General features: G+C 42.0%; 1 protein-coding gene across 1 annotated transcript in view; it reads left to right on the forward strand.

Moving 5' to 3' along the window:
- Nucleotides 1-8,660, forward strand: part of L3MBTL2 (L3MBTL histone methyl-lysine binding protein 2) — a 75,724-nt gene extending 67,064 nt beyond the window's left edge. The window contains exons 17-18 of the mRNA XM_066596198.1: nt 257-340; nt 6,810-8,660. Coding sequence (XP_066452295.1) covers nt 257-340; nt 6,810-6,835 — 110 coding nt within the window. The 3' untranslated portion in view covers nt 6,836-8,660. The remainder of the gene's footprint in view (nt 1-256; nt 341-6,809) is intronic.
- Nucleotides 8,661-15,137: the final 6,477 nt, after the last annotated feature.

The raw sequence follows: 15,137 nt of genomic DNA on the forward strand, positions 1-15,137 counted from the left end.
ATAGTTAGCCATTGGTTCTTTTAGAAGCGTTCATTTTGCGAGCGCAAAGAGCACGCTCGTCTGCCCGAGGCCTGAATTTGTAATCCTCAAATGCCTTGCTGTATTACTGGTGCGATAATCTGACTACATTAAGGGACAGCTGATGCTTCCACCTTTTAGTACAGCTGTATATAAGGTGCACCCTTTGCCCAAATAGTGATCATCTTATGATTGGGATTAGTTTGTTTTGAATAAAATGTATGTGTTTCTGTTGTAGAAAGAAAATACACAAAGACGGCATGCAAGAAAGCAAAACAAATGAAAAACATACTGGATATATCTGATTTTAAGGAAAAAGAATGTGAGTCTTAGTAGTTTTTTATGTTAATATATTTGTGCCATAATTGAGTAGATCATAATAAAATTATTGTTTTGCTAAAAAAAAAAGATGGAGGCAAACCTTATGTTTGACCGTGCAGGTGAGAGAATGTTGGAGGAGGGGCTATGCATGGGTATAGTGGTTCGCACCCCTTCTGAATATACTGGTAATTATTAGGGAAAGATAAAAAGAAAAAGCTGCTTTTGCGCTCGTCGGGAACAAAAGATGACAGATGTAATTATAATGAATTTAATCATATAGGTACGAGCGACGCGTTTCAGCGAAAACAATCGCCTTTTTCAAGCTCCAAATAGATATACTAACAAGCATAAATGATATATATATATATATATATATATATATATATATATATATATATATATATATATATATATATATATAACCAATTATTAGCTTACTCACATGTTTCTATTTGTCGTATAGACACCAGCGAGGCAGTCAATACTGCTCCGGACAGAGCAGTATTATTGCCATTATTATTATTAGTGTCATGGTTGTTCATAATTTATTATAATAATGTATTGTAAAAGAATTCTATAGAATTGTATAATGTATAATTTTGACATATTTTAAATTTTATTCTATTACTAATGTGAATATTGATCTTGATAGTAATAATCTAATTCGTTGTTTTTTAGCAATGATATATGTTTAATGCACTATGATTGTGTGGTTAAGTTTTAATGGTGATTTAAGCCGCACAGTGTTTGTGGCTTTGCTAAATAAAGTTTTTAATTGTGAATACATGGAACGCCTGGTGCGTTCCATGTGACGTAGTCTTAGTTGACACTATTGATGACGTAACTGCCTGACGGGAGGAGCGTTCCTCGTGCTCTGTCCGGAGCAGTATTGACTGCCTCGCTGGTGTCTATATGACAAATAGAAACATGTGAGTAAGCTAATAATTGGTTATATATATATGTGTCATTTATGCTTGTTAGTATATCTATTTGGAGCTTGAAAAAGGCGATTGTTTTCGCTGAAACGCGTCGCTCGTACCTATATGATTAAATTCATTATAATTACATCTGTCATCTTTTGTTCCCGACGAGCGCAAAAGCAGCCTTTTCTTTTTATTTACTACATTGTTTACTAAGCACCTACGGGTGCTTTGTATGCTGCATACTTTTGCTGCTCTCCGTTTTGCTGTGGATGTGGGATTGAAAGAACCTGTTTAAAAGCCTTCGTGGACATCGGTGCCGACGGGGTTTATCAGGCTGATTTCCCCGTTTGGCACCAGGTGAGTTCTAATCTGAGTTCTATTGTACATCTATTGTTCCTTCACTTGGCGCATTCCTGATTTATTTCTTATTAGGGAAAGATAGTACCTGCTCCACCCCTGAGCACACAACAGTGACATCATCAAAGGTCCTGCATCCTTGTACAGGTTACGGGCGGACTACAAACCCCCTGTGGCTGCAGTTGCTATTGAATACTAATAAACACCTAGCTGGACAGCAGCCGTGTGCATACAGGATCTGTGACAATGTCACCATCATGTGATCAGGGGCGGAGCAGGTAATTTCCTCACTGGGGATGAAGGACTTTGATGACGTCACCATCATGTGATCAGGGGTGGAGCATGTAAGTCACTCACAAACCCACTCACGCACAGACAGACAGGTCGTTGTTAGTAGTTTGATTGATTTTTAAAGAAAGTACATAATTCACTGCACTGCCAAAGTTGAAGCGAACTTGACTTTCATCTACTTGGCTGACTTTATTTCCTTTTCATTTTGTCTTTTTGTGGAGTATATGATATGAACAATAAAGGGGGGAATAAATCACAAAAAAGCTTTTAATATACCAAAACAAAAAAGCTTGAAGAAAGGACTGAGCCTCTGTTCACATCGGAGTTATGGTCTTGTTTATAATGAATGATGCCAGGTTCTATTGAGCCTAAGGCCGGCTGCACACGCGGCGAAGCCCGTGACGGCGCCCCCCCAGAGACCCCATACTTACCAGCGAATCCGGCGTCCTCGCTCCCGCATGACGCTTCCCCGCCCACCGCGGCGGCGGTAGGCGGGGAAGCGTTTTCACGCTATCTTCCGCTGTGCTACAGTGGAAGATAGCGTGAACGGACGACTTCCATTGACTGCAATGGAAGCCGTCCGCGTGTACACCCGCGGCAAATAGAGCGTGCCGCGGGTGAGGACGGGAGATTTCACGGTGCGGAATTCCGCACCGTGAGCATTGAGCTATTAGGTTCAATAGAACCTAATAGCAGCGGGCAACGCAGCGGATTTCCGCCGCGAATTACACGGCGGAAATTTGTTCGTGGGAAGGAGGCCTAATAGCTCAGTCCTCACATATAGGATTCTGCTGTGGATTTACACAGCAGAAAAAAAATTGCGGCATTTTCTATTTTTCTGCGTTTTTCTATTGTGAGAGGTCTCCATTAATATAGTATTAATGGAGACTGCTAAAATACGCTGTAAAAAGCGCATTTTTCCGCGATCGGGGACTTCTTTGTTAATCCCCGCAGCGTAAAACCGCAGGCGTATCCTGCTCCGTCTATGGCCATGAGCCCTTAAGGAGTTTTACAATTCTTTCCATTATTCCAGCTGACAAATCTCTTATCAGGGTAATTTTTCCTTTAACCCCTTAGTGTACCTTTAACTTGAAAAAACACCGTAAAGGTTTTGCATATCCAAGTGATTCTGACATTGTTTTTTCGCCACATGTTGTACTTCATTTAGGCAGAAAAAATAGACCGATTTAGAATTTGTGTATATTTATTAAAAGCGCCAAAATTGGGAAAGTTTTTTGAAAAAAATCTTCATTTTTTTCACATTTCCAACTGCAATATCTCAAATTTGTGCAAACATAATATAGAAATTTTTGATAAGATTTATATTTCCATCTGTTTACTTTACTTTATTTTGGGCGCACATTGGAAAAACTTTAGTTTTTTTTTAACCATTTAGGAGATGTACAAATTTAACATTGATTATTAACATTTTGAGGAACACGTTATTTTCCGGCACCAATCCAAGATTGCAAAGGTTCATAGGTGTCTGAATAATAGATAACCCCACAAATGACCCTATTTCAAAAACTACACCCCTTAATGTATTCACTGAGGGGTTTCAGGAGTATTTTGACCCCACAGTTTCTTTTCAGGAATTAATGCAATTTAGACGAGAAAAAATAAAATTTCATATTTTTGCAAATATGTCATTTTAAACACAGGATTTTTTTCTATAGTGCACATGAAAATGAGGATTTGCACCCCAAAATGGACACCCCTGTTTGTCCTGTGTTCAGAAACCTACCCATTGTGGCCCTAATCTTCTGTCTGTATGCACAAAAGGGCCCAAACCGAAAGGAATAGCCAGTGGCTTTCAGATCAGACATTTTGCTTGAAGGTGTTTTATGCCCCATTGCCCACTTGTAGACCCCTTGAGCGGCCAAAACAATGGAGAACCCCCACAAATGACCCCATTTTGGAAACTAGACCCCTTAACAAATTCATCTAGGGGTATACTGCTTGTTTTGACCCAACAGTTTTTGAATGAATCTAAGCAAAGCAGAAGTAAAAAAAAATTACGATTTTTATTTTTTTAGTAATTATGTCATTTTAAAAATAGGTTTTTTTTGTGCAGCACACACATGAATGAAGAATTTCACCCCAAAATAGATTCCCCTGTTTGTCCTGTGTTCAGAAATATACCCATTGTGGCCCTAATCTTATGCCCGTATGGACAACGGGGCCCTAACCGAAAGGAGCAGCAGGTGGTTTTCAGAACAGACATTTTGCTTGAAGACGTTTTAGGCCCCATTGCCCGCTTGTGGAGCCCTTGAGCGGCCAAAACGATATAGAATCCCCACAAATACCCCATTTTGAAAACTAGACCCCTTAACAAATTCATCTTGGGTTGTACTACAAATTTTGCCCCCACCGTTTTTGAATAAATCGAAGCATAAGGAAGAAATTATGATTTTTGTTTTTTTGGCAATTGTCATTTTAAAAATAGATTTTTTTTGTACAGCAAACATAGGAATGAAGACTTTTACTCCAAAATGGATACCCCCGTTTGTCCCGTGTTCAGAAACATACCCATTGTGTCCCTAATCTTCTATCTGGATGCACAACGGGGCCCAAACTGAGCAGAGCGTCACACTTAAACTGTCTTTTAACTTTTACGTAATCGCCATTGTCCATGGATAATGGCATGCGCCAAAGCTGGGAAAGGTCCACGGATAAGAATCCCATCGGGTGACATCGCCCGTGGCCTTGGTTAAGCAATTTCACCTCCGCTCATTGATCGGATCTGTGACGGAAGGTGAAACTTTAGCTTTTTTTTTTTTACTTTTATGTAATCGCCATTATCCATTGGATAACGGCGATCATGTGACTGGGAAACGCGTACCGTGGCACCCCGTGAAATCTTCAGGCTCTTGGCTACATTTAGGAGCCAGGTGCGGGGAGATTTTAAATTACCCCGGCAATCTGCAGCTTTTGCGTCTGCGTCCGCCATTTTGGCGATAGTCGCGTGCGCAGAAGCCGGGGTAAGGTCTGTGGATAAATCCGGGGGACTTGGGTACCTAATTTCATCTCCTTTCATGCATATGATTCATGAGGGGAGATAAAACAAACTTTTTTTCTTTTTTTTTTTGCTGTTATCCATTGGATAGCAGCAATCATGTGACCGGGAACTACATACAGCGGCTCCCGGTGACAGCTCTTGGCTACTCATACTAGCCGGGAGCAGGAAGTTTTTACATTTCCGGGGCCTCCAAGCCCTCTGCGCATGCGCGTGACGTCGGCGACAGGTCCGGGGAGGACTGCAAAGACGCCGGGCATCACGGTGGATCGGGGGTGAGTATTCTCAGCTCCCCTTACGAATCTGATCCGTAAGGGGAGCTGAAACTTTGACTTTTTCTTACTGCCCATTGACTTTAACGCGATCGCCTGTATCCGGTGGATACCGGGGATCGCGTAACCAGGAGTGGGGTCCTGCGACCAGCATGGAGCTGTCACGTCCTGAGCCTGCAGGGCTGTCATTCCAAGAGGATGCATGTTTTTACGTCCTCTGGGAATAAAGCCCAGAAGGCCGGGACGTAAAAAAGCAATGGGCTGGTCACTAAGGGGTTAAACGAGATGATTGTCGGGCGCTTAAGCGATTATCACTCCTGTGCTTTGACATAAGAGCAATGATTGCTCAGTAAATAGAGACGGAGTTGGGTGGAGATCGCTTACGGCCGCCTGCACTCACAGTAAACAGACAGGCAGTCAAACTTAACAAACGATAAGCGAATTAATTATTGTTCATCATTCAGTCGCTCTGAGTTTACACTAAACGATTATCATTCAGCTTTGCATAATCCAGTGAGAATCTGAGCGATAACACTGTGCAACACAATTTTTAGTAACAGATAGGTGGCTCATACTAACTTTAGTGCGCTGAATTCAAATATAATATGATATTTTTTCTGCCACGTAAGGTTTGCCAGTTATGCGGAATAATGTAATCCAATTGCCGTTGCACTTTATTTCTTGTAAATCTGCCTATACAATTAATCCAGTCGGCTCGCCATTGACCTTGCTTAATAAAAAGAATCCTAACGGTGATTGTACAAGTATTTTACAATCACTGTTACACACTGTGTGCTGACTGAACACTATAAGGGTAGGTTTATGTAACATCTAGGGTATGTTTCCACGTGGTGGAAACGCTGCAGATCATCCACCAGTAAGTTGTAATTATTGAACTGTGTTTTTACAGCTCATTGGTTAGACTGGGACTATTTTTCAAAATGTAATAACAATATGGCTGAGCGGCGCGGATGTCTGAGCGACCCAGACAATTTCTGCTATGTCTGCGGACAGTTCACAACGAAGAGACAAAGGAGGAAAAGAACATCCTTGGTAAAGTGGGCCTATCACAAGTATTCAGGAATAAAGCTTGGTGACCAAGATAAGAAGTGGTACCGCACATCATCGGTGTGTCATGTAACACTCATCTCACACGGGCTGGCAGGCAAGAGAATGCCATTCACCATCCGATGGTATGGCGAGTACAAGGAGACCAGCATACTGACCGTTATTTCTGCAGGACAAATACCAAAGGTATAGAACAGCCGGTGCTCAGAGCATGGAACAGCTGGATGCAGAAAACAAGTGGGGACACCCAGCTTGTCTTCTGCGTCCTCCGCTGGCAGTGCAAGGTGATCGCTCATCTTGAGCAATCATCTTGCGCTGCAAATTACACAACGATTATCGCTCAAAAGTTGCTTAAGCGACATCTTTTGAGTGATAATCGTTGTGTCTAAATGGGCCATTATGTATCTGCGGCTTTATAGACCCCAGCTATAATGAATGTGATAGTTGCGTTATTTTAGAACTAATGTTATTTAGTGTTTTGTTTGCATGAACTGAGAGTTGTGTATATAGAGATCAAAATAAAATCTTTTCTTTGATTTATAGTAAATTCCACACAAGAAAAAGAATAGGAACCGATTGACCCATTACTATGTGAAGATCCCGGCGTGCGTTCTGTGGACATGGAGATCGTGGAATGGAAGATTGACAACTATTGTTTTGTCTGATTTACAAAAAAAGAAAAAAAAGTTATAGGGTTATCTGAGATTTTTTTAACTAGTGTTATCCATGGCCAAACATAAATGATCCTATGCACTGCTCTCAGGGGTCATTGCAACAACTCCAGTCTCCCCTGTGGCACTGTGTTTACAGGCTGCAGTCAGCTGCTGTACGGGATGTTGCAGGCTGCTGCAGCCAGTCAGCCCATAGTGTTCGAGCACTGTGGTCTGTGACCTCCCATTAATAGACTGCCTTTACAGTCTGGAAACAGATCCTGTACAAAGGCGGGGTGGTTAGAAGATCATTTATTATGTTTTGCCATGGGGAACACAATAGGCTGACTCAGAACTCCTTAAACAAGTGCTTCCAGTAGTAAAATGGGAAAAAGCATATGCTGCAACACTTATAGACGATTTTCAGTTTGCTATTAAATAGATCAGCAAACGACTTCTCCTCTCTAACCTTTCACCAGTAGCGCTGTACACTTCTTCTTTCATCAGAGTTCTGTGTGTTATAATCTTCGGTAGCCGACTGGAAGTCTCAACTACAAAGCTAGTACTGATTACATTAGGAGCTGCATGACCAGTTTCCATGCTGGGTAATGGATGCCCAGGAGACAGAGCACCAAAAGAGAAGTTTAGGGTGCATTTACACTGCAAAGATGATCACTCAAAAGATGGCTTTTGAGCGATCAGTTTGCAGAAACTACTACTTGGCACTAATGCCTATTAGTATCAAGTAGCAGCATGTGAGCCGGCGGGAGCTGTAATCAGGGAACAGACCATCCGCTGTTTCCTGATTACTTTCGTTTTGATCTGCCCGCAAGGCGGACAGCTGAGAACAGCTGATACAATGTTATTAGCTGTAATCAGCTCTCTGCAGGCAGAGCACAGAGTGCTACCGTCTTATCAGCTGATTTAGACACAACAATTATTGCTCAAAATGGGCCTTTAGAATGGAAAATGACTTTGCTAATCTACTACATGGCAATATGATTTTTTACTGACAACTGGAGGTTCTCCAAATATATATTAATTTTTTTCTAAAAGAAAAGTGTAAATTCCCCTTCATGAAGAGTAATATATGTATATGCTCTTGTTGTTGCATGTGAGCGGGAGTATATGTGAAACAAGTACATTTTCTAAGTTACAACTATGGCTGCCAAGACTGGAGGGGATCTTTTGCTTTTACATGTTCCTCTGCAACAGGAACATGGAAATGGAGTTGATAGACATAACTTTGCTCCTAGTCTCAAGAACAAAAAGTAATACCATGCAGTCTTTGAGAGAAGCTACAAAATTCTGATATCCTCCCAACCTGTAAGTTTGTTTATATAGAACAGGATGATAACTGAAAATCCCTTGCTAACATTCATTCTGCTGACAAAGATGGCTGCAATGTAACACACCCAGGTAAATGGTGATTGAGAATACCCCAATGAAGTATTTCTTTCATTAACATATGCTGCCCACAGTAGGCTAGCTTCTTCTTTATAAAACAAAGACCTGACGAGACACCGATGCTGCAACCTCAGAGCCCCTACGGGCACCTATCTGCTTCAGGAATCTGGGTCTCTCTTGCCGGGCAGCTTCATCAGCTGAGCTCAGGTCCCATTAAAGAAGGGGTGAGTTCCCTGCCATCTTGTCTTACCCATGGGCCTTCAGGAGGCCAGCAGTAACCAGAACACAGGGCTGGACTGCAGCAGTCCTGCTATTAAGGGGCTTTAGTCCTGGCAACTCATCCTCATTGGTTCAGGGGAGGGGGGGGGGGGGGGGTCTGTGGACTTCTCCACTACATGAGAGACTTGGAGATTCTTGCTACTGTTTAAAGCTGCTGGCCTGTATTTTTATTGCTCCCTACACCTGTGGGAACACTTAATTTTTCCACCTCATTTTTTTTGCCTTGGCAACGAGCAGTTTGAAAGGAGTCATATAGGCAAGAGGAGAGCACATTTCAATTTATTATCCCTTCAGTGACTTTACAAGAAATGCTGTTTTTGCATCATTGCTGTTTGACTTGCAGGAATGCTTCCAATAGGTGGTGCTGCAGAGGTATTGTTCCATCTTTCTATTTACATATTTCCCAGAGGAGCATGGATGGCCTTATAAGTCTCCTAACACTTTCTAGGTGCTCTCCCTAAGGAGAGATGATACTATTTCTGACCTGTATCTATAGGCCTATCGCTAGCAAAGACAGAAACCTGATGAGGGGCAATCGCCCCAAAACCGCTGTCTATGCATGGTTAATGTCAGACTTTTTAAACAAGCCTTGTAACAATGACTTGCAGGAATGCTGCCTTCCAATAGGTTGTGCTGCAGAGCTATTGTTCCATCTTATGATTTGCATATTTCCCAAAGGAGCATGAATGGCCTTATAAGGCCTCATGTCCACGGGGAAAATCAGGTCCGCCGCAGATTCTTCATGGAGAATCCCGCAGCGGGTCTCTCCTTTCCCGGGGACATGCGGCTAAAAAGAAGAATTTACTCACCTGTCCGGACACTGCAGACCTGCTCTCCGTCACGGCCGGATCTTCTTTCTTCGGCCTGGCAGATGTGCTCGGCACGCCGGCAGCATGCCGCGCGCATGCGCCGGGCACTCCATTTTCTTTTTTTAACTCCTCTCCCGCGCGGGTGTACCGTGGATCCGGACAGCTTCCATAGGCTTCAATAGAAGCCTGCGGGAGACCCGCACTAAAATGGAGCATATCGCGTTTTTTTTTCCCGCACACGCAATCCGCGCCTCAAGGGGAAAATGACATCCGCAGGTATTTAACTACCTGCGGGTGTCCAATGCATCCCTATAGGGCGCGGATCCACGTGCAGGAAAAACGTTGCAGATTTTAAATCTTCTTTTTACCGTGGACATGAGGCCTAAGTCTCCTCACACCTCATAGGTGCTCTCCTTAAGTAGAAACAATACCCTTCCTGACCTGCATCATCCAAGTGACAAATTATAATTAGTCTGTACTGCCACCAAGTGGACGTTTTATGGCATTACACACTCTTTAATGCTATTCAAGAGATTGTCTGTCTATTCTTTTTACTGAGATTAAGGTGCAGGAGCAACTTAAGGTGGGCCTGATAATGTCTCTTTAGGCTCAGCACCGTTTCGACATCTGCACCATAGCGCAAAATTCATTTCTTATTTCATTACTTGTCTATCATCCAAAATATGACTAGACGTAAAGGAAAGACCCCAAAAGACTCTCAAATCCCCTCCTTGGCAACTTTGCCGGAACTGTTTGCCTCACAGCAATCAGCTGATATGCTCCCACCGTCTGGACTCCCAGTCCAGTTGATTCTGTAGCCAGTTTGCTTTTATGGGGCCAGGACCCCAATAGCATTAGCTAGAATTCCACTGTACTCCTTTAAATCCAGGCCATCTTTTAGGCTGAACTTACAGCAGCAGTTAAGACTTAACGGAACAAATTAAAAACTCTGGGATGTGTAAGGCCGAACTAAAATGAAAAACAAATGAAATAGTGAAGGCCATTGAAGAAGATAAGAGCCATGTCACTAATCTTAAATCCAGATTGGAAACACTGGAAACCAAATACTAAAACCTGGAGAACAGATCTCACTGTTCCAATTTTCGATTACAGGCCTCCATGAGTCAAGAACTGCACTTTACCGATTCATAGCATTTTTTGCCTCAAGTAGATCAGAACATCCTTTGGATTGACAAAATCCATAGGGTTCTGTCACACCATCCAAATGTCAATCTGGTATTAAAATTGCACTACACTGAAATACATGACTAACTGCTGACAGCAGCCAGAGGCTTTGCTCCACTGCCATAGTTTTCCTCCACAGTGCAGTTGTTCGCGGATATTACGCTCTTTACCCTAGCTAAGCATAGTGCCTGCCATGAGGCCCATCACTCAGGCTCTTCATACAGCTAATGTGAAGTACAAATGGGGCTTTCCATTCTCCCACCATTTCCAACATCATGGCAGGTCCTATTTGGTGAAGACTCTAGATGAGATTTAAAGGGCCCTGCCGAGTGCCCAAATACCTTTGACATCATCCTCCAACACAGGAGCCATACCTCCTCATCCTAGACATACTTGGACTTTGACCCACCCATCCAGACCACCAGATAGATCCCTGACAACCGTCCACTGAACAGGACCTACTGCCTTCACCTGAAGAATCCCATTCTACCTTTCTCTAGCAGGCCCCAGGTCCTACCAGAGGGTTGAAATCATACTACATCTAGATTCCATGGTGTTGCAGATGCAAAGCTTTACTTCCTTGAAGAATTTGGGGAGCTACTTGTTTGACTGTGTGCTGGTGAATTAGTTTGAGTGCCTCACTTTAACCTATACAAATAGGAAAGATGGAACAATACCTCTGCAGCGCCACCTCATGGATGGCAGCATTCCTGCAAATCAATGTCCAACCCTTTATACAGGTCTATTGGAACACTGATTGGGAATTGAAAACGAAGCCAGAATCCATACACAGACAGCTGTTAAGGGATGCTTGCCCCTCTTTCAGGAATACTGCAATCCAATAAGTGGCGCTGCAGAGGTATTGTTCCATCTACCTTATTTGCATACATTTCCCAGAGGAGCATGTATGGCCTTTTAAGTCTCCTCACTCACTTTCTAGTTGCTCTCCTTAATGAGTGCTGATACCCCTCCTAACTCAGTTTAACCTAGGCACTGCCCAGACAACTAACTGAGTCTATAGTCTATTGCTTACCTTACTGTTTTTTTGCAGTTTATTCTTTTTTTGTACTACATTTTGATTGAATCTCATACCTTTATATATGTGTGTTGCATGTCCAGTTACGGATACTGTGTTGTCTTATTTACTGATGACTGTCGGCTACCTGATGTTTAGGTCCATTAGAAGTCATCCCCGTTTGGGTCCTAGGACGGTTTTAGTTACTTTAATTAGTCTTTTTTTTGTTAACCTCCTACAAGTTCTCTTACATCTGCTGTTTTCTCCCTCTCTCTTGGTTATCACATTTGTCTGTGGATAATCTTATTTCATGTCAAAAATGAATTTTTGTTTTACCTCACAGCCTATCTTCAGCCTTTTATATTCCACATTTATGGTGTATATATTTCCCATAATGTTAGCGGATTTAATAACCCAAGTAAAAAGAAACAGGCCTTCCCAACCTACCTTGATTCTCCCACAACTCTCCCAACATACACTACCAGTCTAAAGTTCTGGAACACTTTCCAGTTTCTTTTTATATTTACACAGTTCAGTGTCTCAAATGTACTTTGAAATAAAAAGCATAGAACAAATAAGTTTAGGCGAATAAAATAATTTGTTTCACCAAATTAAATATAGTTTTTTGACTCTTCAAAGTAGCCCCCTGTAGCTGATATAACCGCTTTACACAATCGAAGCATACTTTCTACAATTGCATTCAAAAAATTAATCTGGAATTTCTTCCCAACATGGGGTTTAAGTCTGAAGATTGTGCAGGCTATTCCATTCTTTGAAGCCTACCAGTTTTCATCTTGAGTAGATCTGACATAACCTAGAAGTATGTCTTGCTGTAATATGAACTCCTGACCAACTAGGCGTACACCGGAGGATATTGCATGGTGTATCAAAATGCTGTGATAGCCCTTCTTGCCCAGTGTGCCAGTCGCCCTGTGCAACTCTGGATCCAGCAAAAGAGTCACAAGCCATCATACTTCCTCCTTCATGTTTGTCAGTTGGAGTGTCACACTCAGGAACCATCCTTTCATCTACTCGACAGCATGCAAAAACCTTGCGTGATGTACGAAAGATGTCAAATTTTTATTCGTCAGTCCATAAGACCATCTTGCACTCTTCAGTAGTCCACTGGAAGTGCTGCTTGGCCCAAGCAAGTCTTTTTTTTTATTTTGCATTCTTAGCAGTGGCTTTCTTACTGATCCTCTACCTGTCAGACCTATTTTGCTGAATAAAGCTGTACTTGAAGATTTTGTGCTGTGAGGCACCGATCAAGCAGCCTGTTGACTCTCAAAAACTTGTCATCTGATTTTGTAGTGGCATTTGGTCTGGCAGACCTCTTCTGTCAGTTCCCTCCAGTTTCCAAGTGCCTTCTGATGGTATAGGAAACTACTGACTGCCCTTCTGGCTTTCTTGGCAATTTCTCTGTAGGCGAGACCTACACTTCTAAGAGTTATAATTGTCTGCCTGTCTACTTTAGTTAATTGCCTGTTTCTTGTAGTTATGATAGCGATGTGCTCTGTCCTGAAGAGCAAAACTGTCCAAATCCTGCCTTAGAGGGTGCTGTAATGCAGTCTGTTCCAACTGTGGTTATAATGAATCAGATGGTTTGAAAGTTATCTACAGAAATAGTTTGCAATATCAAACCTTAACTTGCATTCTGTGCTGCAGAGCAGCTGTCAATGTGTTCACCAAAAACAGAAAACTTTAGTTAAAATCATAAATTCAGACTGTTGTTGTGTTTCAGGTTAAAATTTCATAATATTTTTAACTTTTGAACCATTTCACATTAAGAAAATTAAACTTGAACTGTAATAATGTCAAAAATAGCTAGAAAAATTGAGGTGTTCTAAAACTTTTGACCAGTAGTATATATCGATCTTAATTCCACCCCGAACTTGGGCCCTATGTGGATATGGCTTTCACATAAGGCTTTTGCATGGGGACATCTTATGCACCTTGCTTCTCAAAAGAAGTGGGGGAAATCTCAAGCCCTCCTAGCCATAGAATGGAGACTTTTCCTTATTGAGGCACTCAATCAGCAACGCCTCTCCCTGGCTACTACTAAGGATATTATGGACATCAAACTTCAGATGAACACCCTCCTATCCCATAGGGTTGAAGAGGTGCTTCAATGGACTGGAGCAACCTACTGTAAATATGCCAGTAAGCCAGACAATCTACTCACTGAGATTCCGGGACAGACAAAAGATTAATACAGTCTTCGAACTTCTCACTTCTTGGGGTACCACTTGAGCGAACACGGACTTTCAACATACTTTTTTCACTTTATTTCTCCTTGGATTCAAAATGTAGCTTTATATTATAGGTGAGTAGGGGATCTTTCAGTATCTAACCTAGTTAAATATTAGGAGGGCCTAGTGGGCGGCCACTTTAGGGGGTCCGCAGGCTTTTTTTATGGGTTGACATCGTGGCACAGTTTACCTCCCCCTTCAATCCTCCCAATTCTGAAAACATGCGCATTAAAGTTTTTCATTTCCTGCATTCTTTATCTTTACTATCCTTTCTTCTGACTCTTACTTCTTTTGAATCTGTGCGTATGTAGGATCCCTTCCAAAAAGTAATTCTTTCCATGATTTACAGCATATTGAACTATTTTCCTTCGAGGGGCAAGTTAAAATTCTTCCAGAGTTAGTAATCGGAGATGCAGGTTTAATTCTCTTTATATTAAATGGCATTACTGATGTGAGACTATCTAAAGGGCAGTCATCAATTCACACTTCTGAAAATGTCCATAAAAATCTCCATAGGACTCTTCTAATCCCCCAACGACTCCATCTTTGTTATCCTACCTGTTGTCCTCTTTGTTTTTGAGGCTGCTCAGAAGTCGGCTGTCCTCTGTATATTTAGTGGACCTGCCCCGTAGCTGTGAGGTTGATACTAAGACAAACACTTAAGGTGATTTTACACAAAATGATTATCGTTTGGACTGCTGTGAGAATCTGAATGATTATCTTTCAGTGTAAATGCATGCACCGACTGAATGATGAACAAGTCGTTCACTTCTCCTTCGTTTTTAAGTTACTCATGCAGAAAATTGAATGTCATATCGTTCCGTGTAAACAAGCAGTCATCACTTCTGAAGGACTGCCTGCTTACTGTAAATGCAGGTGGGCAGGCCGGAACGATCCCCGACCCAGTCCACCTACATTTAGTACCGCCACGCCTCTATTAAGTCAGCGTTGCTCTTTCCTGTGTAATAGCACAGGAACCGTTATTGCTGAGATCAGCTATCGGGCATCTGTTGGCCGACAGATCGTCCCGTCCCGCCCGATCCTTTTACACGTTGTGATACATCGTTGCAGTGAATGTGAATGACTAAACGATCGCTGTTTACACGCAATGATATGTAAACAAGCGAACAGTGATTTTTATGCCTGCATACGATGAGAGAGAAGCAAACAAATTCTTGTTAGTTGTTCAATTTGGTCATGTTTACACTAAACAATTAGCATTAAAATTCACACCATCCAACGATTTTTTGCACAGTAATTGTTCTGTGTTAAAAGGC

The sequence above is a fragment of the Eleutherodactylus coqui genome, chromosome 3 (genome assembly GCF_035609145.1).
Source record: "Eleutherodactylus coqui strain aEleCoq1 chromosome 3, aEleCoq1.hap1, whole genome shotgun sequence".
Taxonomy (NCBI): Eukaryota; Metazoa; Chordata; class Amphibia; order Anura; family Eleutherodactylidae; genus Eleutherodactylus; species Eleutherodactylus coqui.